Below are 23,639 nucleotides of genomic sequence, written 5' to 3' on the forward strand. Positions count from 1 at the left end.
GAGAGAGAAACTCAGCATCAGTCTTGACTATTTGCTTTGAGAGGGGAATTCAGGAGCCTTTTTGCCTTCCACCTGTATCACCCTTTCCCCATCTTGCCTTGTGGGCAAGCTCCTGGGGCATATTCCTAGGGCAGCTCTCATTTCAAGCTGTCCCCTTAGCCACTGTCCCCTTAGCCACTGTCCCCTCTGCCTTCCTGTCTCCAACAGAGCTCCACTTGCAGCTTCCCACTTCACCTGGAGTAATGCTCAGGTCCACATTCAGTGCAACAAAATCAGCAAGAGGAAAGGAAGAGCCTCAGTCTCTATGGGCTCTGGTGGATATCTGAGCTGTCCTCCTGTTGTGCAAAGAGAAGCCAGCTTCAGCATGGGGGTTGGGGTGGGTGGGGGATGCCTTTCTTCTCCTGCCTGTGTGTGGGCTGCCTGTGTGCAAGGGCTGCAGTGTGGAACACGTTTCTGCAGGGCTTGAGGAGCTTGTAGCTTCTCACATTTCTCCTGAGCCCTGAGCTAAAGCAGTGCTTTAAACCACACATGGAATGAGTTGCTTCAAACCACACATGGAATGAGTTGCTTCAAACCACACGTGTAATGAGTTGCTTCTTTTGCAGGGGCTCAGTTGCTTCAGAGGGATGCACACACAAATTTGTGGTCAAACATTGGAGCAGGCTGCCCCTGAGCAGGTGATAAGAGTCAGCACCATGCCTGGAGGTGTGGAAGGAGAGTGTGGTCAGGGCAGTTTAGGACATGGTTTAATGGCCATAGTGGTGTCGGGCTGGTGGTTGATGAAGAGCTTAAGAGGTGTTTCTTTAATCAGAAGGATTCTGTGACTCTAATTTTGGGGAACACACAGGCCTGGGTTGTGGTTTGGTTTGGGGTGGGGTTTTTTTTCCCTATGGGAAATGAGGAGACAAATGGTGGTGCTTAAACCTGCAGCTCAGCACCCCACTGAATCCTTCCCCTGGCACTGGGAGGGGAAGAAAGAGAGGCTCTGTAAAGTCTCCCCTGCAGATCATGACCCCACTGAATCCTTCCCCTGCACCAAACCTGGCAGAGACTGGAAGGGGAAGAATGAGAGACAAGAATGAGAGAGGCTCTGCAGAGTCTCCCCTGCAGATCAGGACCTCACTGCACCAAGCCTGACAGGCACTGGAAGGGGAAGAAAGAGAGGCTCTGTAAAGTCTCTCCTGCAGATCAGGACCTCACTGCACCAAGCCTGGCAGGCACTGGAAGGGGAAGAAAGAGAGGCTCTGCAGAGTCTCCCCTGCAGATCAGGACCCCACTGCACCAAACCTGGCAGGGACTGGAAGGGGAAGAAAGAGAGGCTCTGCAGAGTCTCCCCTGCAGATCAGGACCTCACTGCACCAAGCCTGACAGGCACTGGAAGGGGAAGAAAGAGAGGCTCTGTAAAGTCTCCCCTGCAGATCAGGACCTCACTGCACCAAGCCTGACAGGCACTGGAAGGGGAAGAAAGAGAGGCTCTGCAGAGTCTCCCCTGCAGCCTCCTACCTGCTCCCTGCTCCGGAGTGGGCAGGCAGTTGTGCTTCTGCTGGCTGTGTGCAGAGGCAGAGGCTTGCAGCGCCAAGGCAGAGCTCTGCCTCATTGAGCCCAGCTGGTAGCTCACAAACCAGAGGCCACATGGCTCCTCAACCCCCCAATTCCTGCAGAGGAGCAGGGCTGGGATCCCTGGCCAAAGGCTGGCTGAGCTCCAGGGAGCCGGAGGAAGCAGAGCCTGCTGCAGGCAGACAAGCCTGGCTCTGTTAAGGTCAGGGAGGCACTTGGTGAGCATCTTCCTGTCCACTTTGCTCTGTGTCGCCTGGCTTCTCCCGCTCCCCTCTGTGCCTCCGTGGCAGCTGTATGGTAATGAGCCCTTGCTCTAAGCTGATTGACTGTGAATAGGAGGCACCGGGAGGGGGCGGGGGGGGGGGGGAAGCAGGTGGTCCCCAGGGGCCAAGCTTCCTTCTAGTGCCCCTTGCTTTGACAGGAGCCAACGGCAGAGCTGAAAGCTTTCCCAAAGAGGAGTAGGAGGGGTAAAGGCAGAAGGGGCTGCCAGAGAAGTCCCTCCCTTCTTCCCTCCCTGCCAGCCCGCGGTGCTTAGCGGTGATGCTGCTCTAGAGAGCCAGCGGAGAGAGGACGCAGAGCTGCTCCCTGCGCTCCAGGCGGCAGCAGCAAAGCCTCCCTGGCAGCTGGCAGCATGAAGATCTTCGGCAGGCTTGAATACCTCCTGGTAAGGAGATTGCTGCAGGCTCGCCTGGGACCCCGGGGAGAGAGTTTAGAGGGCACTTTGCTCGGGGTTGGGGAGGTGAGGATCGGGACTTGGCTGATGTGCCCCCAAACCGAGCAGGGCTTTGGTACCGCAGGGGAGCAGCTGCGTTTGGTTGTGTTTCTGGGGTGGAAAAGCTCTGAGACAGGGCACAAGATCTCTGTGCAGCATCTGCTGGCAGGCTGCAGAGCAGGGAGATCATTTGGTGTTAGGAAAGTGAAGCAACAAAAGGTCTGTGCATGGGATTGGGCTGGGATGAATGAGAGCTGTCGGAGCAGAGAGGTGGGGGAGTCCTCCTCCAAATTCCATCTCTGGGGTCTAGGATTGTACACAGTACAGACACAGAGGTAAAGACCACCAGACAGGGAGATGGTTGAAAGGTAACCAGGCAGGAGGAGAGAAGAGACTGTGCAGGCACCAGTGTGTGTGTGGGATGCATCTTTAGGGGTGTGAATATTCCTCTGGGTGAGGGTTCTCTTTAGACTCACATATCAAAGCCAGTCACACGCAGCTTTAGCTTTAAGGATGTGAATATTCCTCTGGATTAAGGTGCTCTTTAGACTCAAATATCAAAGCTTTAACTCAGCTGCAGGAGAAGTTCTGTTCAGTGCATGGATGTTGTTAGAGTGTGCCTGGTGCTACTGTTGAGCATCCCTGGTTGCTGGAGTGAAGAGGGCACTTTGGCATAAAGCCTTTTGTCTGCTCCAGCCTGGCTGGCTTGCCTTAATGGCACTGATGGGAAATGAACCTGGAGCTGTAGTAGTCAGATGTGTTTCTCTGAGCAGCTAAAGCCACCTGGACTCAAATCCCTCCACTAGCAGCTGCCTGCTTTTGCTGATCTCTTCTGCCGCAGGAAATCAAAGCACAGGGCAGAAAAGAGGCACTGGCATCAATTCCACCTTGGATCTGTGCACTCAGGGGGGCAGGGCTGGGGATTTTCAGGCAGGGACACTGCCATGGGCAGTGTATTTTAAAGCAGGTTAAGGCAGTGTTTGGTATTTTAGAGGAAGGTTCTATCTGTGATGCTCTTAGGGGTAGGAATGAACCTACAAGAAAGGCTTTCCTACTTGACTGGCTCTGCTGTGAGGCAGGGCTCTGTTCTTAGACCATCCCCACCCCACCAAGGACTCCAGGCTGATGAGGAGCATCTTCCCTCTTCGTATTCCTCTGGAGCTGGGGATTTATTTCATTTCCTCAGCCATTATCTGAGCATGAAAAGCTGTCTGGAAGGGCTGATCTGGCCTCTGCTCTGCAAGCAGCCTCCCTGCGTGCTGCGTGGAGTTGGGCAGGGGAGTTCTGAACCAAGTGGGTCATGAGGTGACCTGAAAATGGCTTTTCCTTTTACTCCTTCATTCTTTCGTGGCTCTGCCTGTGCTGCTCTCCATTTGCTGCTTTGAAAGTGTCCAGGTGAATGTCCTGGGTCCCCCCCACTTTGCATCCCTCTGGGTGTGTCTCTTGGGACGTGTTACTCGGTGGTTGCATTCAGGACTCTCATAGAAACCATTTTGATGGCCTGGCTACAAGAAGAGCAGCTCTGGGGCAGGCTGCTGTGTAAACTCAGGGTGGACAGGGCTGGGGAAAGGGGAGGGGACAGGCAGACAAGGCTGGTAGGGTTCTTGAGCCAGTGGAGGAAAGGGGAAGTAGAGCATGGCAGAGGTCTGGCTTCTCCTTTTGGCAGGTGTCCTGTTTGTTTTACCAAGGTGGGATCAAGAGAGATGCTGAGGTGCTGGAAGGTGTTTGGAGAAGGGCAGCAAGGCTGGGGAGGGGCCTGGAGCACAGCCCTGTGAGGAGAGGCTGAGGGAGCTGGGGGTGTGCAGCCTGCAGCAGAGGAGGCTCAGGGCAGAGCTCATTGCTGTCTGCAGCTGCCTGCAGGGAGGCTGTAGCCAGGTGGGGTTGGGCTCTGCTGCCAGGCAGCCAGCAGCAGAAGGGGACACAGCCTCAAGCTGTGCCAGGGCAGGTCTAGGCTGGATGTTGTTAGGAAGTTGCTGGCAGAGAGAGTGATTGGCATTGGAATGGGTTACCCAGGGAGGTGGTGGAGTCTGTGTGGCTGGAGGTGTTGCAGCCAAGCCTGGCTGGGGCACTGAGTGCCATGGTGTGGTTGGTTGGGCAGGGCTGGGTGCTAGGTTGGGCTGGGTGAGCTTGGAGCTCTCTTCCAACCTGCCTGATTCTATGATTCTCTGATTTGTCTCTTGACACTCAGTAACTTCACTACAAAGACTTCTGCTTCCAAGCAGAGTGCAATGGAATGGACCAGAGTGCCCCTGAGGCTCAGACTGTGGCACCCCCCAGGGATAAGAGGCAGCCTGGTCCTTATCCTTCACATCTCCCTTTGATTGGAACCTGCTTTACAAATGCACCTCGCAGCTCTGCTCAACATATCCTGCCCTTGACTGCCCTGCAGTGAGTTCTGCTGATAGCAGTGGAGTTGCTGAGGGATTACACCAGCAGCAAAATGAGCAGAATTTGGCCTGGGGGTGTTTCCTACCCCACAAGAGAACAAGGAAGTGAAATATCCTTGAAGTACTGCAGCTCTGGGGGTGTCTGTGTCTGGACATCATCCAGATGGCTCTTGGTTGGCTGAGCTGTGGGTTCGCTTGGAACTGTCCACAACTGGTGTGGGTCAGGGTTGTTTCCAGGGCAAGGAACATCTCCTTTAGCCTTTCAGCCTGCAGAGGGCTGCAGTCCAGTGCAGACTCCACAAGGTTAAGTTCACACCTGGCTTGGCTCCACTGCTTTCCAGTGGATTTACTCCAGTGACGTGCGTGGCCCATCTGTTCCTCCTGCACTCAGCAGCAGTGCATCCTTCTTACCAGCACACTGCTTGATGAGCTGAGGACAGCTGAAGAAGTCAGGTGGTGATATATAGACCTTCCTCCTTAGTTTTTCCCTCTTCCCCAGGGTGAGGCACAGCTAAGTGCTCCTTTTTAAGATGTATTTGGAATGGCTTTGCCCTACTCTAGTGGTGCCTGGTCCAGCTCGCTGGGTGCTTGCATCATGTAGTATAAACCAGTGCAGACTCTCCTCAGACTTACAGAATTGTCCCTTTGGAGCAGCTCTGCAGAAATCCCACATTGAAACATCTGGGTGAGGCTTTCAGCAACCTGATCTAGTAGGAGGTGCATGGCAGGGGAGGTGAAACTATGCAGAATCATAGAATCAGGCAGGGTTGGAAGGGAGCACAAGGAGCAGCCAGTTCCAACCCCCCTGCCATGCCCAGGGACACCCTACCCTAGAGCAGGCTGCACACAGCCTCAGCCAGCCTGGCCTCAAACACCTCCAGCCATGGGGCCTCAACCCCCTCCCTGGGCAACCCATTCCAGCCTCTCACCACTCTCCTGCTCAACAACTTCCTCCTCACCTCCAGCCTCACTCTCCCCACCTCCAGCTTTGCTTCATCCCCCCACTCCTGGCACTCCCTGACAGCCTCAAAAGTCCCTCCCCAGCTTTTTTGTAGCCCCCTTCAGACCCTGGCAGGCCACAAGAAGGTCAGCTGGGAGCCTCCTCTGCTCCAGCCTGCACAGCCCCAACTCTTTCAGTCTGTGCTCACAGCAGAGCTGCTGCAGCCTCTGAGCATCCTCCTGGCCCTGCTCTGGACACTCTCCAGCACCTCCACAGCCCTCTTGTCCCAGGGGCTCCAGAACTGGATGCAGGACTCCAGGTGGGGTCTCAGCAGAGCAGAGCAGAGCAGAGCAGAGGAGGAGAATCCCCTCCCTGGCCCTGCTGGCCACACTGCTGCTGCTGCTTGGCTTTCTGGGCTGCAAGTGCACACTGCTGGCTCCTGCTGAGCTTCTCCTCCAGCAGCACCCCCAAGTCCCTCTCCTCAGGGCTGCTCTCCAGCCTGGCACTGCCCAGCCTGGATTGGTGCTTAGGATCTTGATGTGATCCTCATGGTTTCTTCCAACTCAAGACATTCTGTGATTCTAAATGTCTATGAATGTAGAGGAAAACTCCCTCTAGGCTTTGTTTGTGGCATGTCCTTGGAAGACATCTGCAGAAAAGGATTCCCATGGGATTCACCCTCTCCTGGCAAGAAGAATGTGGGGCTGAGCAGCCCTCCCTTAATTGGGCACCTTACAGTGGTTTCCAGCACCTAATTGGGCCTCATGCTGTCTTTCCAAGGAATGACTCAGTCCTGTCCCATTACATCTCCTCCTTCTGTATCAGCATTATGATGATGGTGACACCTCCCAGGCAGGCTTGCATCTCTGAGCAGGCAAATAACTCATCTTAATGAGAGTGAAGTGCCTGTTGCCTGGCAACGCAGCATCGCCAGGGTCTTCGTCTGCTCAGCTAGGAGAGGCACTTAGCTTAATGGGGCTCTTCTCCCTCCCACTCCTGTGTGTTTGAACCAAGTAGTACAGGGGGAAATATTTGTGCTCCAGAGAGTGGGGTGAGTGGGTAGCAGGCATCATTAGAGGGGAATCAGTGTGCAAAGAGACAGTGTGCCTCAGCTCCTCAGGTTAGAGGTGAGCGTCGCTTAGGTTCTGTGACCTAATTTCCCTTGGGAAGGAAGGGGACCTCTGCCCAGGGAGAAGGAGCTCGTGTTCTGTGAGAGCAGCTGCTCAGCCCTCTGCTTTGTGTCTTGCTCCCCAGCTGTCAGGATCCATGGGATCTGTCTGATGAATCAGTGCCAAAGCTGACAAATAGGCTCTGACTGGCAGCGGAGCGCAGAGCGCTGAGTGAGCACGGGCTGGGGCTGGCGGCCGAGGATGGCTAATGAGCCTGGGATTGATGAGTCCTGCCCTCTGGAAGTCCCCCTGCTTGCTTCCCTGATGTGAAAAGGCTGGGGTTGGGTCTGTTCCTGGCCCCTTGCAGAACAGAGAGGTGGCTGCAACATTGGCAGCTCCCCCAGGCACCTCTGCTGCTTGCTTTTCGCTGCAGATTGCCCTGAGTATTGAGGAATCAGAGCTCTGCTGCTGCTGCTGAGCTGCCTCATTTGCTGCTGCTCAGCTACCAGAGGGGGCAAATCCAGCATGAGAGTCGTTTTCTGCAAGCAGCAGGGTCAGAGGAGCTTACTGGAATGGGGATAACAAGTTACCCATGGCACAGCAATGTGCCCTGGTGGCCAAGAAGGCCAATGGGATCCTGGGGTGTATTAAAGAGAAGTGTGTCCAGCAGATCAAGGGAGGTTCTCCTCCCCCTCTACTCTGCCCTGCTGAGACCTCATCTTGAATACTGTGTTCAGTTTGGGCCTCCTCAGTTGAAGAGGGACAGGGATCTGCTGGAGAGAGTCCAGCAGAGGGCTATGAGGATGATGAGGGGACTGGAGGGCATGGCTTATGGGCAGAGGCTGAGGGACTTGGGACTTAGTCTGGAGAAGAGAAGACTGAGAGGGGATTGAATCAGTGTCTATAACTATCTGAGGGCTGGGGGTCAGGAGGGGGGGACAGGCTCTGCTCACTGCTCCCTGGGACAGGACAAGCAGCAATGGATGGAAGCTGCAGCACAGGAGGTTCCAGCTCAGCACAAGGGGGAACTTCTCTCCTGTAAGGGTCCCAGAGCCCTGGCACAGGCTGCCCAGAGAGGCTGTGGAGTCTCCTTCTGTGGAGCCTTTCAGTGCCTGTCTGGATGTGTTGCTGTGTGCCCTGAGCTAGATTGTGTGGTCCTGCTCTGGCAGGGGGCTTGGACTGGATGACCTCCTTGGGTGCCTCCCAGCCCCTAACACCCTGTGAGCCTGTTTGTGGCTGAGCCCACCAAGGCACAGGGATGTGCTGTGACAAGCAGCTCTGCCTCAAGCTTAGGATTCTTAACACAGATCTTTTTCTATCCTTGATGCCTCAATTAGGTTCACCTCCACCTTGCTCCTAGAGAGTCCTGCCAGAGCCTGAGCCTCTTTTCTCTTTGCAGGACTTCTCCTATGATGACTCAAAAGTGGAGTTTAATGTTGATGCCCCAAATGGAGTGGTGATGGAAGGTTACCTCTTCAAGAGAGCCAGCAATGCTTTCAAAACGTGGAACAGGTGAGTGAGGCCTCATTTTGCACTCCTCCTGAGAGGAGCAGTCTCTTCAGAGAGGTGAATGTAGCTTTCCCCACACACTAACCTGGCTCCTTGGAGCCAGGTCAGAGTGAGAGAGGAGTGTCAGCATCTGCTTCACTGCAAATGGTGCTTTAAGGCCACATCATTTTTCTCCCAGCACATTTATAACTCCTGTGCTGAGCTTGCAGAGCTTTGCAGTTCTTTGATGTGTGGACATTGATCAGGGGAAATAAAACCAAGAGCTGTAGTTTATGGCCATGATTGTTTTCCTGGTCAAACCAAGTGGGCTTCTCTCTGTCAGGCTGTGTATTCCTCATGGAAGGAGCTAGCCTGTGCTTTGCCAGGAGGAAAAAGCCAGGAATTCCTTCTACAATGGAAGAATAACCAGGCTGCCACAGGGCAAATGGTTTGGCTTAGAAGTGACCTCCAAAGCTCATCCAGTCCAACCCCCTCTGCACTCAGCAGAGACATCCTTCACTAGATCAGGTTGCTCAGAGCCTTGTCCAGCCTGACCTTGAATATCTCCAGGGATGGAGCCTCAACCACCCCCCTGGGCAACCTGCTGCAGTGTTCCAGCAACCTTATGGTGCACAGCTTGTTCCTGACAGCCAATGTAAATCTGCTCTGCTCTCATCACAAACCACTGCCCCTTGTCCTGTCCCTGCAGGCCTTTGCAAACAAGCCCTCTGTAGCCTCCTTGTAGCCTCCTTCAGGTACTGGCAGGCAGCTCTGAGGTCCCCCTGGAGCCTTCTCCAGGCTGAACAACCTCAGCTCCCTCAGCCTGTCCTGGTAGAAGAGGTGCTCCAGTCCCTCTGATCTTCTGCAGCTAGAGTCTTAGAATCACTGAATGATAGAATCTTGCCCTGGGAGATAACAGTTCATAGAATCAACCAGGCTGGAAGAGAGCTCCAAGCTCCTCCAGCCCAACCTAGCACCCAGCCCTGCCCAACCAACCAGACCATGGCACTAAGTGCCCCAGCCAGGCTGTTCTTGAACACCTCCAGCCACGGCCACTCCACCACCTCCCTGGGCAGCCCATTCCAATGCCAATCACTCTCTCTGCCAGGAACTTCCTCCTCACATCCAGCCTAGACCTGCCCTGGCACAGCTTCAGGCTGTGTCCCCTTCTTCTGTTGCTGGGTGCCTGGCAGCAGAGCCCAACCCCACCTGGCTACAGCCTCCCTGCAGGCAGCTGCAGACAGCAATGAGCTCTGCCCTGAGCCTCCTCTGCTGCAGGCTGCACACCCCCAGCTCCCTCAGCCTCTCCTCACAGGGCTGTGCTCCAGTTGAGAGAACTGATAACAGTTGAGAGATACACCCTAAGACAGCAGGGCAAGCCACGAGTATCCAACCTACTGTGGGACAAGGAGATAATGGCAGAGGGAAAATACCATCTCTGCTGGTGGGAGCTGAGAGATGCCTTCTGTTCCCTGCCCCTGCTGTTAGCAATGTGTCACTATTGCCAGGTCACTGGGAGCAGCAGGCACATGTACCTCCTGCAGTCCCCAGAGTTCTGCAGCTGCCAGAGGCCTTGGGAAAATGGAAGGAGAAAAGGTTTCATGTTCTAGCCTGGCTCCATGTTTGTGCATTTAGTTTCCCTTGAGACAGCTGAGGGCTTCCATCCATGGTCCTGCAGAGGGGTTCAAGCCCTCCCAGTGAGTTTCTAATGCATGAGATCAATGCCCTCTTTGACCTGCATTTTCCCCCCTCTCATCTGACAGGGAAATGATACAACAGAAAGAGGTCTTCTGCACTTAAAGTGTACACCACAGTGTGCTGCTGTGAGGGTTTGGGATTAAATAAGACCCTCACATGTTTCAGCCAGCAGTTTGTGGTGTGCAGAGAAACTGCCTGGACCTGCATGGTGAAAGGACTTACAGAATCAGATAGAATCATGAGACAAGTCACAGAGTCAGCCAGCTTGGAAGGGACCTCCAAGCTCATCCAGTCCAGCCTAGCACCCAGCCCTCTCCAGTCAACTAGGCCATGGCACTAAATGCTTCATCCTGTCTTTTCTTGGAGTTGTAAAGGTCTTTCTGAAGCTTTCCCCTAGTACCAAGGAGATTCCAGCCAAATTTAGCACAATCTGGGGCTCTCTGGCCCCCAGGTTTGCACTTGAAGGAACCAGAAACCACAAGAGCAGCTACAGCACAAGGGCAAGGTGGTGTCTGCTTGGGTGCTCACAAGGTGTGGCACTGGGAAGGTGTCTCAGGTCAATGTTGATCTACCTTCTAGGGTCTGCTGCTTGGTGTTTGCTGAGCAAAGTGCAGCTCTGGTCCCTGCTGTGGCTGTTTCACTGCCACCACATGTTCTGCAGAGCAGAAGGTCATGCCAGAGTGTGTCAGGTTAATGTCAAGAGCTGTGCTTGACTCCTGTGGTGAAGAAGAATGGGTCCAGGCATCTCCCTTCTCCTAGCAGCTCCTAGGCTGTGAACTCAGGGGCATTTCTCTTGGGGGAATGTGACCCTCTGGGGCTTTCTGGTTTTCTTGATGCCTGAAGGGTTCCGAGTTGTCTCTGCCCCCCACTAATCCCAGGTACCCTCCCCGTGTCCTCCTACATCCCAGTCACACGCAGCCATCTCTGTCTCCTCAGTCCCACCCACTCTCAGCCAGCTCTGCCCACACCTTAGCTGTTCACAGCTCCTGTAGCCTACTCATCACCTTCTCGCTGTCATTCAGCTCTTCACTGGTAGAGCCTCCCCCTCGTGTGATGAAACGGCAAACCCACAGCCGAGGGTGCCAGGCTGGGAGCCAGCAGCAGGCAAGGAGCACTTGCTGGGGGGTGGTGAGCAGGAGAGCACAGCTGCGGGGGGCAGAGACCAGAACTGAGAGCAGAGCTTTCTGCTCGGCTTCCTGTGGCAGCAGAGCTGCTGCAGCCTCGGCTGCTGCTGTCAGAGCAGCTCAGGCTGCTGCAGAGCCTTGGCAGCTCCTCAGGGTGGGCTCCCACACGGGTGGGATGGCCTCCACCTACCTGTGCAGGCATGGCAGGTCCTTTGATCATCTTCTCTCTGTTTAAGATCTCATCAATGACAGAGGGAAGGGAGTGCTGCCTCAGCTCCTGCTGCAGACAGTGTGCTGCCTGCCCTGATTCATGCAAGCACTGAGTCATTTGGGTTGGAAAGACCTTTTCAAGCTCCTGGAGCCCAACTCTGCCTCTGCCAAGGCTGGTGCTGAACCCTGTCCCTTGGCACCACGACTCTGCCTCTTCAAAACACCTCCAGGGATGGGGATTCAAACCACCTCCCTGAGGAGCCTGTTTCAGGGTTTGAGGAGCTTTTGGTTGAAGTCTCTTCTAATATCCAACCTAAACCTGGTGCAAGTAGAGGCCATTTCCTCCCAGCCTATCACTCCTTACTAGGGCACAGCCTCAAGCTGCAACAGGGCAGGTTCAGGCTGGGTGTTAGGAAGGAGTTCTGCACAGAAAGAGAGATTGGCATTGGAATGGGCTGCCCGGGGAGGTGGTGGAGTCACAGTCCTTGGAGGTGTTTAAAAGGAGGCTGGATGAGTGCTGTGGTTTAGTTGATTAGAAGGTGTTAGGTGAGAGGTTGGGGTCCATCTCCAAAGTCTTTTCCAACCTGGTTCATTCTGTGACAAGACCTGGAGGTTGGAGGCTGGCTGGACCTGGAAAAGGAGGCTGGATGAGGCACTTAGTGGCATGGGTTAGTTGGTGAGAAGGTGAGAGGTTGGGCTCCATCTCCAAAGTCTTTTCCAGCCTGATTGATTCAGTGATTCTGTGAAAAGACCAAGCCTCTTTGGCTCTTTATGCTCAGGTATTCCAGAACCTTCTTCCTGATGGAGTGTGGCTTCCATTGCCCTCCAGGAAGATGATCAGCTTGCTACATCTATAGGCTGAAGGAGTGATGTGGGGGATTGGATTTAGCTGCAGAGATTAAGGCAGCAGGGAATTACCTCTGCTAGCAGCATGCCACGAGCCTCCTGTCACTTGTATTTCAGTGGCAAGCTGCTGGCTGGTGGTTTGGTGTCCTTCCACACACACTTGTCCACATTCCAGCCAGAAGAAGCAGGAGCTTTGCCGTTGTTTGGCCTCACTTAGGCTGCAGTGAGCCCAGAGAAAGCATCCTGGTAGGGGTAGCACAGCCTGGAGAGGCAGCAAAACACATGACTCCTTCAGGCTATTTTCTCCCAAGCTATTTTAGAGCTGCCACTTAGCAGAGTTTTCTGAGATGAAGTTGGGTTTATTTTCTTCCTTCCCACCTGGAAGCTTCTTCATGCTGTCAAGGAATTGCTGCTGGGAGAGGCAGGCTGCAGCTGGCCAACCACACGTGCAGGCAGCCCGACTTAGAAGCACAGAGCTGGTGAGGTTGGGAATGACTTTTAAGGTCATCAGGTCCAACCACTTGCCCAGAGCTCACAGTCCCAAGGCTGCTGCTAAACCACATCCAGGTTGTCTGTTTAAATCCCCCTGGGGATGGGGACTCCTCCACCACCAACCTGGGCTGCCTGTTCCAGCGCTTGAGAGCCCTTTCTGGGAAGAAGTTGTTCCCAGTGCCCAACCTGAACCTCCCCTGGCACAACCTGAGGCCGTTCCCTCTTGTCCTGTCACTTGCTGTGTGGGAAGAGACCAACCCCACACCTCGCTCCAGCCTCCTCCGAGGTAGCTGCAGAGGGTAAGGTGCCAGCGTGTGCCGCTGTGCGTGCTGAGCATCCCCCCCTTCTCCTCCTCTTCCTCTTCCTCCTCCTCCTCCTCCTCCTCCTCCTCCTTCTCCTCCTCCTCCTCCTCCTCTCAATGTCCCCCCTTCTCCTTCTCCTTCTCCTCCTCCTCCTCCTCCTCCTCCTCCTCCTCCTCCTCCTCCTCCTCCTCCTCCTCCTCCTCCTCCTCCTCTTCTCAGCATCCCCCCTTCCGCTTCTCTTCTTCCTCCTCCCTCTCCCTGCATCCCCCTTGCTATCACTGACCTATCTCCAAGAGTTGCCCTCCAGCACCTCAGTGCCAGGAGTCATTTCCTGAGGGTCTTGATGCTGTTTGCCCTCCAAGGAAAGGCACTGGAGAGGAGTGACCTTCTCCTGGGACACTACTTTCCAGCTCCTTGGAGCAAGCTTTACTCTTCAGTGGAGAGCTGGTCCTGCTCTGCCACAGAACGAGCTGCAGCTCTGCTGTTGGCTTGTTCTGACACCTGTCTGTCTGTCTGTCTTCCCTCAGGAGGTGGTTCTCCATCCAGAACAGCCAGCTGGTGTACCAGAAGAAGCTAAAGGTCAGTGAGACTTGCTCAGATGTCCCTGGCAGATGAGCCCAGGCTGCTGTCCTGCTTTGCTGGGGGATTCTGCAGCACAGCTGAGGGAGTGGGGAGGGGAATGGGCTCAGAGGGCAGCACATGGGGGAATTGTGCTGCAGAGCTAGGCTGGACTGAGGGCCAAGTGGCAGCAGGTGGTGCTTGTGGTGACTTCAACATTGCTGTGGAGCAGAGGAGGTTGGGGAAGTCCCCAGTAAGGCTGTGCCACTCTCTGACCTCGTTTGCTGCAGGGCTGCCTGGCGGTGGGGCTGGCTCTGCTCCTCCCCTTGTGCTCAGCATGTGCTAACCAGCAGGGTTGGGGAAGGGCTTTTCAGGGACCCACCAAGCCCACCCTGCTGTTAACCTTCCAGGATGTCCTCACTGTCGTGGTGGAGGACCTGCGGCTCTGTACGGTGAAGCCTTGCGAAGACATCGAGAGGAGGTTCTGCTTTGAGGTCGTCTCACCTACCAAGTAGGTTTGGTGGCTTCCCTGGGCCATCTGCTCAGTGGTGTCTGGAAATGCAAGAGATCAGACTGCAGAGAGTGGTAGAATGGTTGGGGTTGGAAGAGGGATCTCTGGAGATCACAGGCTCACAGGGTGGCAGGGGTTGGAAGGGACCCAAAGAGATCATCGAGTCCAACCCCCCTGCCAGAGCAGCACCATCCAGTCTAGCTCAGGGCACACAGCAACACATCCAGACAGGCACTGAAAGGCTCCAGGGAAGGAGACTCCACAGCCTCCCTGGTCAGCCTGTGCCAGGGCTCTGGGACCCTTATGGTAAAGAAGTTCCCCTTGTGCTGAGCTGGCACCTCCTGTGCTGCAGCTTCCATCCATTGCTGCTTGTCCTGTCCCAGGGAGCAGTGAGCAGAGCCTGTCCCCCACTCCTGACGCCCATCCCTCAGAGATTTATAGACATTTAGAATCACAGAATCAGGCAGGGTTGGAAGACACCACAAGGATCAGGCAGTGCCAACCCCTGCCATGCTCAGGGACACCCTACCCTAGAGCAGGCTGCACACAGCCTCAGCCAGCCTGGCCTCAAACACCTCCAGCCATGGGGCCTCAACCCCCTCCCTGGGCAACCCATTCCAGCCTCTCACCACTCTCCTGCTCAACAACTTCCTCCTCACCTCCAGCCTCACTCTCCACACCTCCACCTTTGCTCCATTCCCCCCACTCCTGGCACTCCCTGACAACCTCAAAAGTCCCTCCCCAGCGTTTTTGTAGCCCATTTCAGCTCCTGGCAGGCCACAAGAAGGTCACCTGGGAGCCTGCTCTGCTCCAGCCTGCACAGCCCCAACTCTTTCAGTCTGTGCTCACAGCAGAGCTGCTGCAGCCCTCTCAGCATCCTCCTGGCCCTGCTCTGGACACTCTCCAGCATCTCCACAGCCCTCTTGTCCCAGGGGCTCCAGAGCTGGATGCAGCACTCCAGGTGGGGTCTCAGCAGAGCAGAGCAGAGCAGAGGGGGAGAATCCCCTCCCTGGCCCTGCTGGCCACACTTCTGCTGCTGCAGCCCAGGCTCTGCTTGGCTCTTTGGGCTGCAAGTGCACACTGCTGGCTCCTGCTGAGCTTCTCCTCCAGCAGCACCCCCAAGTCCCTCTCCTCAGGGCTACTCTCCAGCCAGTCCCTGCCCAGCCTGGATTGGTGCTTGGCATTGCCTCACCCCAGCTGCAGGACCTTGCATGTATTAAATCTCCTCCTTCTCCAGTCCAAGCCCCCTGCTAAAGCAGAGTCACCTAGATCAGGTTGCCCAGGATAGCAGTGGACTTAGATGACCTTTCCAACCCAATGCATCCTGTGATTCCATTCTGTGATTCTACAGCCTGCTCCCTGTCCTGCTGCTCCTTCCACCTGCTGTGCTTCCCTTGCAGGAGCTGCATGCTGCAGGCTGACTCGGAGAAGCTGCGGCAGGCCTGGATTCAGGCAGTGCAAGCCAGCATCGCCTCTGCCTACCGGGAGAGCCCTGACAGCTACTACATCGAGGTGAGTGAGTGGGCCAGGGAAGAGCCACATCTGCCCTCTAGAGCACTGACAGTGCTGTTTGGGCTGTGAGTAGACCCTTTGGAAATACTCTTCTGCCTGTGTGTAAAGGAGCAGTTCAGGAGGGACAGGGATCTGCTGGAGAGAGTCCAAAGGAGGGCTGTGAAGGTGCTGAAGGGACTCAGCCACTGCCCTGTGAGGACCTGGGGCGGTTTGGTCTGGTGAAGAGAAGGCTGAGAGGGCACCTGATCAATGTTTATAAATGTCTGAGGGGTGAGGGTCAAGAGGGAGGGGACAAACTCTGCTTGGTTGTGCCCTGGGATAGGACAAGGGGCAGTGGATGGAAACTGCGGCACAGGAAGTTCCATCTCAGCATGAGGAAGAACTTCTTGGCTGTAAGGGTAATGGAGCACTGGAATAAGCTGTCCAGAGAGGTTGTGGAGTCTCCTTCTCTGGAGACTTTTCAGCCCTGCCTGGATGTGTTCCTGTGTCACCTGAGTTAGACTGTAGAGTCCTGCTGTGGCAGGGATGTTGGACTCGATGATCTCTACTCCTGATAGGTACCTGCTGGACCTTCTCCAGCAGATCCCTGTCCCTCTTCAACTGGGGAGCCCAAAACTGAAGGCAGTGCTCAAGATGGGGTATTCCCAGGGCAGAGTAGAGGTGGATGAGAACCTCCCTTGATCCACAGTAGCTTGCAGCACCCTAGAGCCCTGTTGCTTTCTGCCCCCTGCAGAGGCTGGACCGCACAGCTTCCCCCTCCACCAGCAGCATCGACTCTGCCACTGACTCTCGGGAGCGCAGCGGGAAGGGGGAGAGCATCCTGCAGAGAGTGCAGAGCATCCCTGGCAACGACCAGTGCTGTGACTGTGGGCAGCCAGACCCTCGCTGGGCCAGCATCAACCTGGGCATTCTGCTGTGCATTGAGTGCTCTGGCATCCACAGGTACTGTGTGTGTTGGCTCTGGGCTCTTGGCCCCGGGATGGACCTCTAGTGAAAAGGACATGGAGGGGCTGGAGTGTGGCCAGAGAAGGGCAACAAAGATGGTGAAGGTCTTGTGAGGAACAGCTAAGGACAACTACCTGAAGGGACATTGTGGAGAGGCTGCTGCTAGGCTCTTCTCACAGAGAGCTAGAGACAGGGCAAGGGGGAATGGCCTCAAGCTGAGGCTGGGGAGGTTTAGATTGGACACTAGGAAAAAGTTTTCTGGCTGCAGTGTGGCCAGAGAAGTCCAACAAAGCTGGTGAAGGTCTTGTGAGGAACAGCTGAGGACAACTACCTGAAGGGACATTGTAGAGAGGCTGCTGCTGGGCTCTGCTCACAGGGAGCTAGAGACAGAGCAAGAGGGAATGGCTTCAAGCTGAGGCTGAGGAGGTTTAGATTGGACACTAGGAAAAAGCTTTTCATGGAGAGAGTGGTCAGGGACTGGAATGAGCTGCCCAGGGAGGTGCTGGAGTCCCCCAGCCTGGCTGTGTTTCAGGGTGGTTTGGATGTGATGCTTGGGGCTATGGTTTCAGGTGACTTTTGTAGAGCAGGGTTCTAGGTTGGCCTTGGTGCTCCTGAGGGGCTTTGCCCACTGCATGGTGCTGTGATGCTGTGTGATTACAGAAGGGCAAACAAGTGCTCATTTAAGGAGAGAGTGAACTACAAACTGGAAACTCATCTGGGCCATGACTGCCATAGCCCAGGAAGTAACCTCACCCTTAGGAAGTCAAAGTTCTACATCAGTGGAAAAAAAACCTCCTTTGCCTTCCAATATGGAAAGAACAAGTGGCAAAGAAAAAAAGGCCTGCCTGGGTTTCCATGCAGGTTCAAGACCTAATTCCAGCTGGTCTCAAAGAAATGGGTAGGTTAGGAAGAAGTTGTTCAGCATGAGGGTGGTGAGAGCCTGGAAGGGGTTGCCCAGGATGGTGGTGGAGTCTCTGTCCCTGAAGGTGTTGCAGCCAAGCCTGGCTGGGGCACTTAGTGCCATGGTCTGATTGATTGCTAGGTTGGGCTGGATGAGCTTGGAAGTCTCTTCCCACCTGGCTGATTCTATGATTCTCTGACCTTTGTGGCCCTCCTCTGGACCCTCTCCAAGAACAAGATTGATCCTGTTCAGCTGCTGCTGTGTGGGAAGCTCTGAGGCACATAACCCTCTCCATTTTCTTCCCTTTGGGTCAACAGGAGTCTGGGCGTTCACTGCTCCAAGGTCCGGTCCCTCACACTGGATTCCTGGGAGCCAGAGTTGCTCAAGGTGAGTGTTGGCTTTGAACAGCAAGAGACAGACAAATGATGGACATGGAGGGAAGGTAGCTCCAGAGCTGAGGATTTCATTCACTCCCTGTTATGTTGCAGCTGATGTGCGAGCTGGGGAACAGCACCATGAATCAGATTTATGAGGCACAGTGTGAAGAGCTGGGACTCAAGAAGCCAACAGCAGGGAGCTCCAGGTGAGTCTGAGGGCACAGCATGAGAACTGATCCCCTCAGCCCTGGGGAAGGCTGCTCCAGCCACACAGCAGCTCCAGCAGCCTGAGCGCTCCGCAGAGCTGGGTGAAGGGAGTGACCCTTCACTGAGGGTCCCAACTACCTCAGGTGCACCTACCTCACCTTAGCCAACCTGAGCTGGGCTTTCAGAGAGGTCAGTGGGACACTCCCAGCCAGCAACCTGGTGGGACATGCTTGGCAGCCAGGGCTTGCTGGCTTTACAGCTGCTCTGGGACCTGTCAAATAGCTGTAACTGAAGCCCGTGGCGTTGCCTAGGGGTGAACATCTCACTCCGCTCTCAGCTGAAGCCTGCACTTAGTTCTTCTTTGAAGTGGGAGATGACTTAAGGCTTGGGAAACTCTCCCTGCTTAATGCAGGCCTTGATGACTTCTAAGACTCAAAGCCAGGCTGATAAAATGACCCCTGAACTGCAGCTCTCCTTTACTCTGCCATGGTGAGACCTCACCTGGAATATTCTGTTCGATTTTGGGCTCCCCCAGGTCAGTAGGGGCAGGGTTCTGCTGGAGAGAGTCCAAGGGATGGCTATGAAGATGCTGAAGGGGCTGGAGCACTGCTCTGTGAGGAAAGGCTGAGGGACCTGGGGCTGTTTGGTCTGGTGAAGAGAAGAGGGGATCTAATGACAAGGGGACACAGCCTCAAGCTGTGCCAGGGCAGGTTCAGGCTGGATGTTAGGAGGAAGATGTTGCCAGAGAGTGCTTGGCACTGGAATGGGCTTCCAACCAAGTTGGAAGAGAGCTCTAAGCTCATCCAGCCCAACCTAGCACCCAGCCCTGGCCAAGCAACCAGACCATGGCACTAAGTGCCTCATCCAGGCTTTCCTTGAACACCTCCAGCCACACAGACTCCACCACCTCCCTGGGCAGCCCATTCCAATGCCAATCACTCTCTCTGACAACAACTTCCTCCTCACATCCAGCGTGAACCTGCCCTGGCACAGCTTGAGGCTGTGTCCCCTTCTTCTGTTGCTGGGTGCCTGGCAGCAGAGCCCAACCCCACCTGGCTACAGCCTCCCTGCAGGCAGCTGCAGACAGCAATGAGCTCTGCCCTGAGCCTCCTCTGCTGCAGGCTGCACCCCCCCAGCTCCCTCAGCCTCTCCTCCCAGGGCTGTGCTCCAGGCCTTTCACCTGCTCTTGTGCCCTTCTCTGGGTGTGCTCCTGCGTGCCCTGAGCTAGGCTGTCCTGAGTGGCCCTGCTCTGGCAGGGAGGTTGGACTGGATGGTCCCTACCCCGGACACCCTGCGAGCCATCTCCCCGAGGCTTCGGGCGAGTGGTGGCTCCGTGTGCAGCCTCACTCCCTCCTTCTCTCAGGCAGGACAAGGAGGCCTGGATCAAGGTGAAGTACGTGGAGAAGAAGTTCCTGAAGAAGCTGCCCAGCGGGGAGAGCCTGGGGGAGAGCGAGCGCAAGCCGCGCCGCTGGTGCGTCAAGAAGTGCCAGAGGCACAACAGCACCACCAGGGCGCCCACGGCCCGCAGGAAGCATCGCCACGAGGCAGGCAACGCTTCCCCGGCCATGCTCTCCTCAGGTGGGCACCTCCCTTGCCCCCCTGCCCACCTGCCTTTGTAGGTGTGGGCACAGCTGCGCTAAGCTCCTGTGGCCGGCAGCGGCTGGGAGGGGATGGTCCCCTGGGACTTGGCTCTGGTGGTGTGTTCAGTTTGGGGCACTGCGAGGCATGAGGGATGGGGAGGTGCTGGAGCAGGTCCAGAGGAGGGCAACGAAGCTGGGGAAGGGCCTGGGGAATAAATTTGATGAGGAGAGAGTGAGGGAGCTGGGGATGGGTAGTGTGAGGAAGAGGAGGCTGAGGGCAGAGCTCATTGCTGCCTACAGCTACCTGAAGGGACATTGTGGAGGGGCTGCTGCTGGGCTCTGCTCACAGGGAACTGGAGACAGAAGAAGGGGGAATGGCCTCAAGCTGAGGCTGGGGAGGTTTAGATTGGACATTTGGAACGAGGTTTTCACAGAAAGAGTGGTCAGGGACTGGGGGTTTAAACTTGAAGATGTAAAATGGATGTTAGGAAGAAGCTCTTTTCAGTGGGGGTGGTGAGACACTGGCACAGGTTGCCCAGGGGGGTTGTGGAGATGTGATCTTTGATCCCCTTCTGTGCTTCTGTGCTCCACAACCTCCCTGGAGGTGTTCAAGGCCAGGTGTGATGAGGCTTTGAGAAGCCTGTTCTAGTGGGAGGTGTCCCTGCCTATGGCAGGGGGTTGGACTCAATGATCAATCTGGGACACAGGCAGAGTGCTTTGGAGGTGCAATCTTCTTCTGATCTGAGCTAGATTGTGTGCTCCTGCTCTGGCAGGGGGTTGGACTCAATGATCAATCTGGGACACAGGCAGAGTGCTTTGGAGGTGCAGTCTTCCTTGATCTGAGCTAGATTGTGTGCTCCTGCTCTGGCAGGGGGGTTGGACTCAATGATCAATTTGGGCCACAGGCAGGGTGCTTTGGATTTGAAATCTTCCTCTCTGGTCTGTGCTAGATTGTGTGCTCCTGCTCTTGCACGGGGTTGGACTCGATGAGCTCTTTGGAACACAGACAGGGTGCACTGGAGGTGCAGTCTTCCTCTGATCTGTGCTAGATTGTGTGCTCCTGCCCTGCCAGGGGGGTTGGACTCGATGATCTCTTTGGAACACAGGCAGGGTGCACTGGAGGTGCAATCTTCCTCTGGTCTGTGCTAGATTGTGTGCTCCTGCCCTGCCAGGGGGGTTGGACTCGATGATCTCTTTGGAACACAGGCAGGGTGCACTGGAGGTGCAAGCTCAGCCTGTACCAACAGAGCTGTTGTAGAAGTGTCTCTTCAGTTTATTTGCATCCCATTGACTGTGTTCTGCAAACCTGTGCCCAACAGCAGCCACGCTGGAGAGGAAGTTCCGCCGAGACTCCCTCTTCTGCCCCGACGAGCTGGACTCCCTCTTCTCCTACTTCGACACCGGCGCTGGCTCTGGCCCACGCAGTAAGTACCAACAAAGTGTCTCTGCTCCTGCCACTTTTTTTGCCTCCCAGCTCTTTCTAGGGGCACCAGACTTAAATCCCTCCCTGGAGAGAGAGAGAGTAAATCTATCAGAGGAGCAATGTGGAGTTCATTGCACCAACTCCAACCCATGGCTCTTCTCTTCGGACTCGCTCTTCGAATATCCCCATCCAGCCAGTCCCTGCTGTTTGCATTCTGCTGGATGAGAGTTGTTTGGTGTTTTTTTTTTCACTCCCAGGCTGTCCATCCCTTTTTTTTTTTTTCCCACTCCTGCTTTTAGTTTTTGCCTTTCCATTTTTCTCTCAGGCTGTGTTCCTTGGTTGGTTGTTTTTTCATAGCCGCTCTCGCCACAGATGATTTTTTTTTCCCCCTCTTTTCTCCCTTTTTATTTTTCTTTTATTTTTTCTGTGGTGTTTTGTGACAGTGAACACCCCCCTCATACTCCCTCCCACCTTCCTCTAGGTGCCAGCCACATCTCTATGCAGCATCCGCTAGCAGGTGGCCCATGGAGTGGCAGTGGCATTGGTCCCGGTGGGAGCGGTACGCCGTTCCTCCTGGACGGAGGTAAGGTGACGCTCTGGCAGCTAGCAGCAAAAGAGACACCCAAATTTAACTTGTTCCAATTCAAGCTTCAGAGGTAGTTTGGTAAATTTTTTTTTTTCCCCTTTTTTTTTTTTTTTTCCTTTTTATTTTTTCCTTCTTTTTCTTTTTTTTTTCCCCTTTCCATTCAGCCAAATTCACAGCTCACAGCATCACAGGATCTTGGCGGTTGGAAGGGACCCAAATAGCTCATTGAGTCCCATCCCTCTGCCAGAGCAGGAGCACACAGTCTAGCACAGATCAGAGGAAGATTGCACCTCCAGTGCTCCCTGCCTGTGTTCTAAAGAGATGATCAAGTCCAACCCCCTGCCAGAGCAGGAGCACACAATCTAGCACAGATCAGAGGAAGATTGCACCTCCAGTGCACCCTGCCTGTGTTCCAAAGAGATCATCAAGTCCAACCCCCTGCCAGAGCAGGAGCACACAATCTAGCACAGATCAGAGGAAGATTGCACCTCCAGTGCACCCTGCCTGTGTCCCAAATTGATCATTGAGTCCAACCCCCCTGCCAGAGCAGGAGCACACAATCTAGCACAGATCACAGAGGACCACATCCAGACAGATTGCACCTCCAGTGCACCCTGCCTGTGTCCACAGAGGTCACCAAAATACACCAATGTGCTGACCCTAGGTGGTGACACAGCTCAGGCCAGGGCAGAGAATGCACTGGGTTGGGAGGGATCTGTGGAGGTCACAGGCTCACAGGATGTCAGGGGTTGGAAGGGACCTCCATAGATCATAGAATGGTTTAGGTTGGAAGGGACCTCAAAGCTCAGCCAGTTCCAACCTTCCTGCCATAGGCAGGGACACCTCCCACTAGAACAGGTTGCTCAAGGCCTCATCCAACCTGGCCTTGAACACCTCCAGGGAGTTTAACTGGGAAGTTAAAGACAGCAAGAAGCTGGCTCCATCCTGAGCTCCCAGGGGAGCCAGACATTCCTTTGTTGCCCTTCACTGGACACTCTGCAACACCTCAGTGTCCTTCTTGGAGTGAGAAGCAACTATCCTTAAGGCAATCGAGCTGCTGGTGTGATGTAACACAGTGCTGTACCCATCCCTGTTGCCACAGGAGCAATTCCTGCCCATCCTTCCTTCTTTCTGTCATTATCTTGACTGCTTTTGGGTGCCAGCTGGAAAAGGAGCAGCGTTCCTCTGCCACTGACACATTGTGTGTCCTTAGACAAGCTGCTTCATCTCCTTGTGACTGCATTACTTGTGTCTGTAGTGGTCACCAGCTAAGCAGGGAAGGTGGGAAGCACTGTGAGGAGAGGGAAGGGGCTGTCTGTGCAGGTGGAGTGAGCCAGTGGACAGTGCTTGAAGAGCTTGGCTGAAGACATTTGGCTGTTAACAATGATTGCCCCAGCCGTGGGCAGCAATCTGCCAGAAGAGCAATGCACTGGCAGGTGCCCCGGTGCCAGCTTGAGAAGCTCTGAGGAGAGTGGGCACTGGGCTGCTGATCAGTGGTGAGAGCAGAGCAGTGTCTTTCTTTGCTCGTGGCACTGCACACCCTGCTGCAAACCTGTCTCTGCTGCTGCTCTGCTCCAGTCCACGTCACGGCGTCCCTCATGGATTGCAGCCAGGGCTGTCCTCAGCAGCCCAAAGTGCCATGGCAGTGCTGGAGCATCCCTGCATGAAGGGCAGGCTGTGGGACGTGGCCACCATAAGGCTTTGCAGTTCTCCCTCGGGCAGTGGTGTCGAGTGGGGCTCAAAGGGGTAGCAGTTCCACCTCCCTCTCCCTTTGCAGCGGTGCCTGGTGCCGTGTGTGTGTGATGCTCTGCGCAGCCCTCCCATCCCCTCTGAGCTCAGCTGGGCCTGCCACTGCACTGCCCCTGTATTAAAATGGGCTTGGTTTGTCTTCTGTTGGCCCTGCAGGTCTGAGCAGCGACAGTGGGCTGGGAGGAAGCACAGATGGCAGCACTGACATCCTGGTGTTCGGCTCGGTGGTGGACAGCGTGACAGAGGAAGGTAGGTGGCACAGGCTGCTGCTGCTGCTGGCAGTGTGGGGAGGTGGCCACTGCTTAGGTCGGGTGCATGGTCAGACTCATAGGATGTCAGGGGTTGGAAGGGACTCAAGGAGTTCATCGAGTCCAACCTCCCTGCTAAAGCAGCATCATCCAATCTAGCTCAGGTCAGAGTAGGAG

At 55.2% G+C, this 23,639-nt stretch overlaps 1 protein-coding gene across 1 annotated transcript in view; it reads left to right on the top strand.

Annotated features, from left to right (window-relative positions):
* The window catches only part of ACAP3 (ArfGAP with coiled-coil, ankyrin repeat and PH domains 3), a 109,262-nt gene that overhangs the window by 77,946 nt on the left and 7,677 nt on the right, over window positions 1-23,639 (top strand). The window contains exons 11-21 of the mRNA XM_064171703.1: window positions 8,105-8,217; window positions 13,393-13,444; window positions 13,834-13,934; window positions 15,335-15,446; window positions 16,180-16,388; window positions 17,610-17,679; window positions 17,781-17,875; window positions 19,240-19,454; window positions 20,776-20,880; window positions 21,361-21,462; window positions 23,371-23,463. Coding sequence (XP_064027773.1) covers window positions 8,105-8,217; window positions 13,393-13,444; window positions 13,834-13,934; window positions 15,335-15,446; window positions 16,180-16,388; window positions 17,610-17,679; window positions 17,781-17,875; window positions 19,240-19,454; window positions 20,776-20,880; window positions 21,361-21,462; window positions 23,371-23,463 — 1,267 coding nt within the window. The remainder of the gene's footprint in view (window positions 1-8,104; window positions 8,218-13,392; window positions 13,445-13,833; window positions 13,935-15,334; window positions 15,447-16,179; window positions 16,389-17,609; window positions 17,680-17,780; window positions 17,876-19,239; window positions 19,455-20,775; window positions 20,881-21,360; window positions 21,463-23,370; window positions 23,464-23,639) is intronic.

The sequence above is a fragment of the Pogoniulus pusillus genome, chromosome 36 (assembly GCF_015220805.1).
Source record: "Pogoniulus pusillus isolate bPogPus1 chromosome 36, bPogPus1.pri, whole genome shotgun sequence".
NCBI lineage: Eukaryota > Metazoa > Chordata > Aves > Piciformes > Lybiidae > Pogoniulus > Pogoniulus pusillus.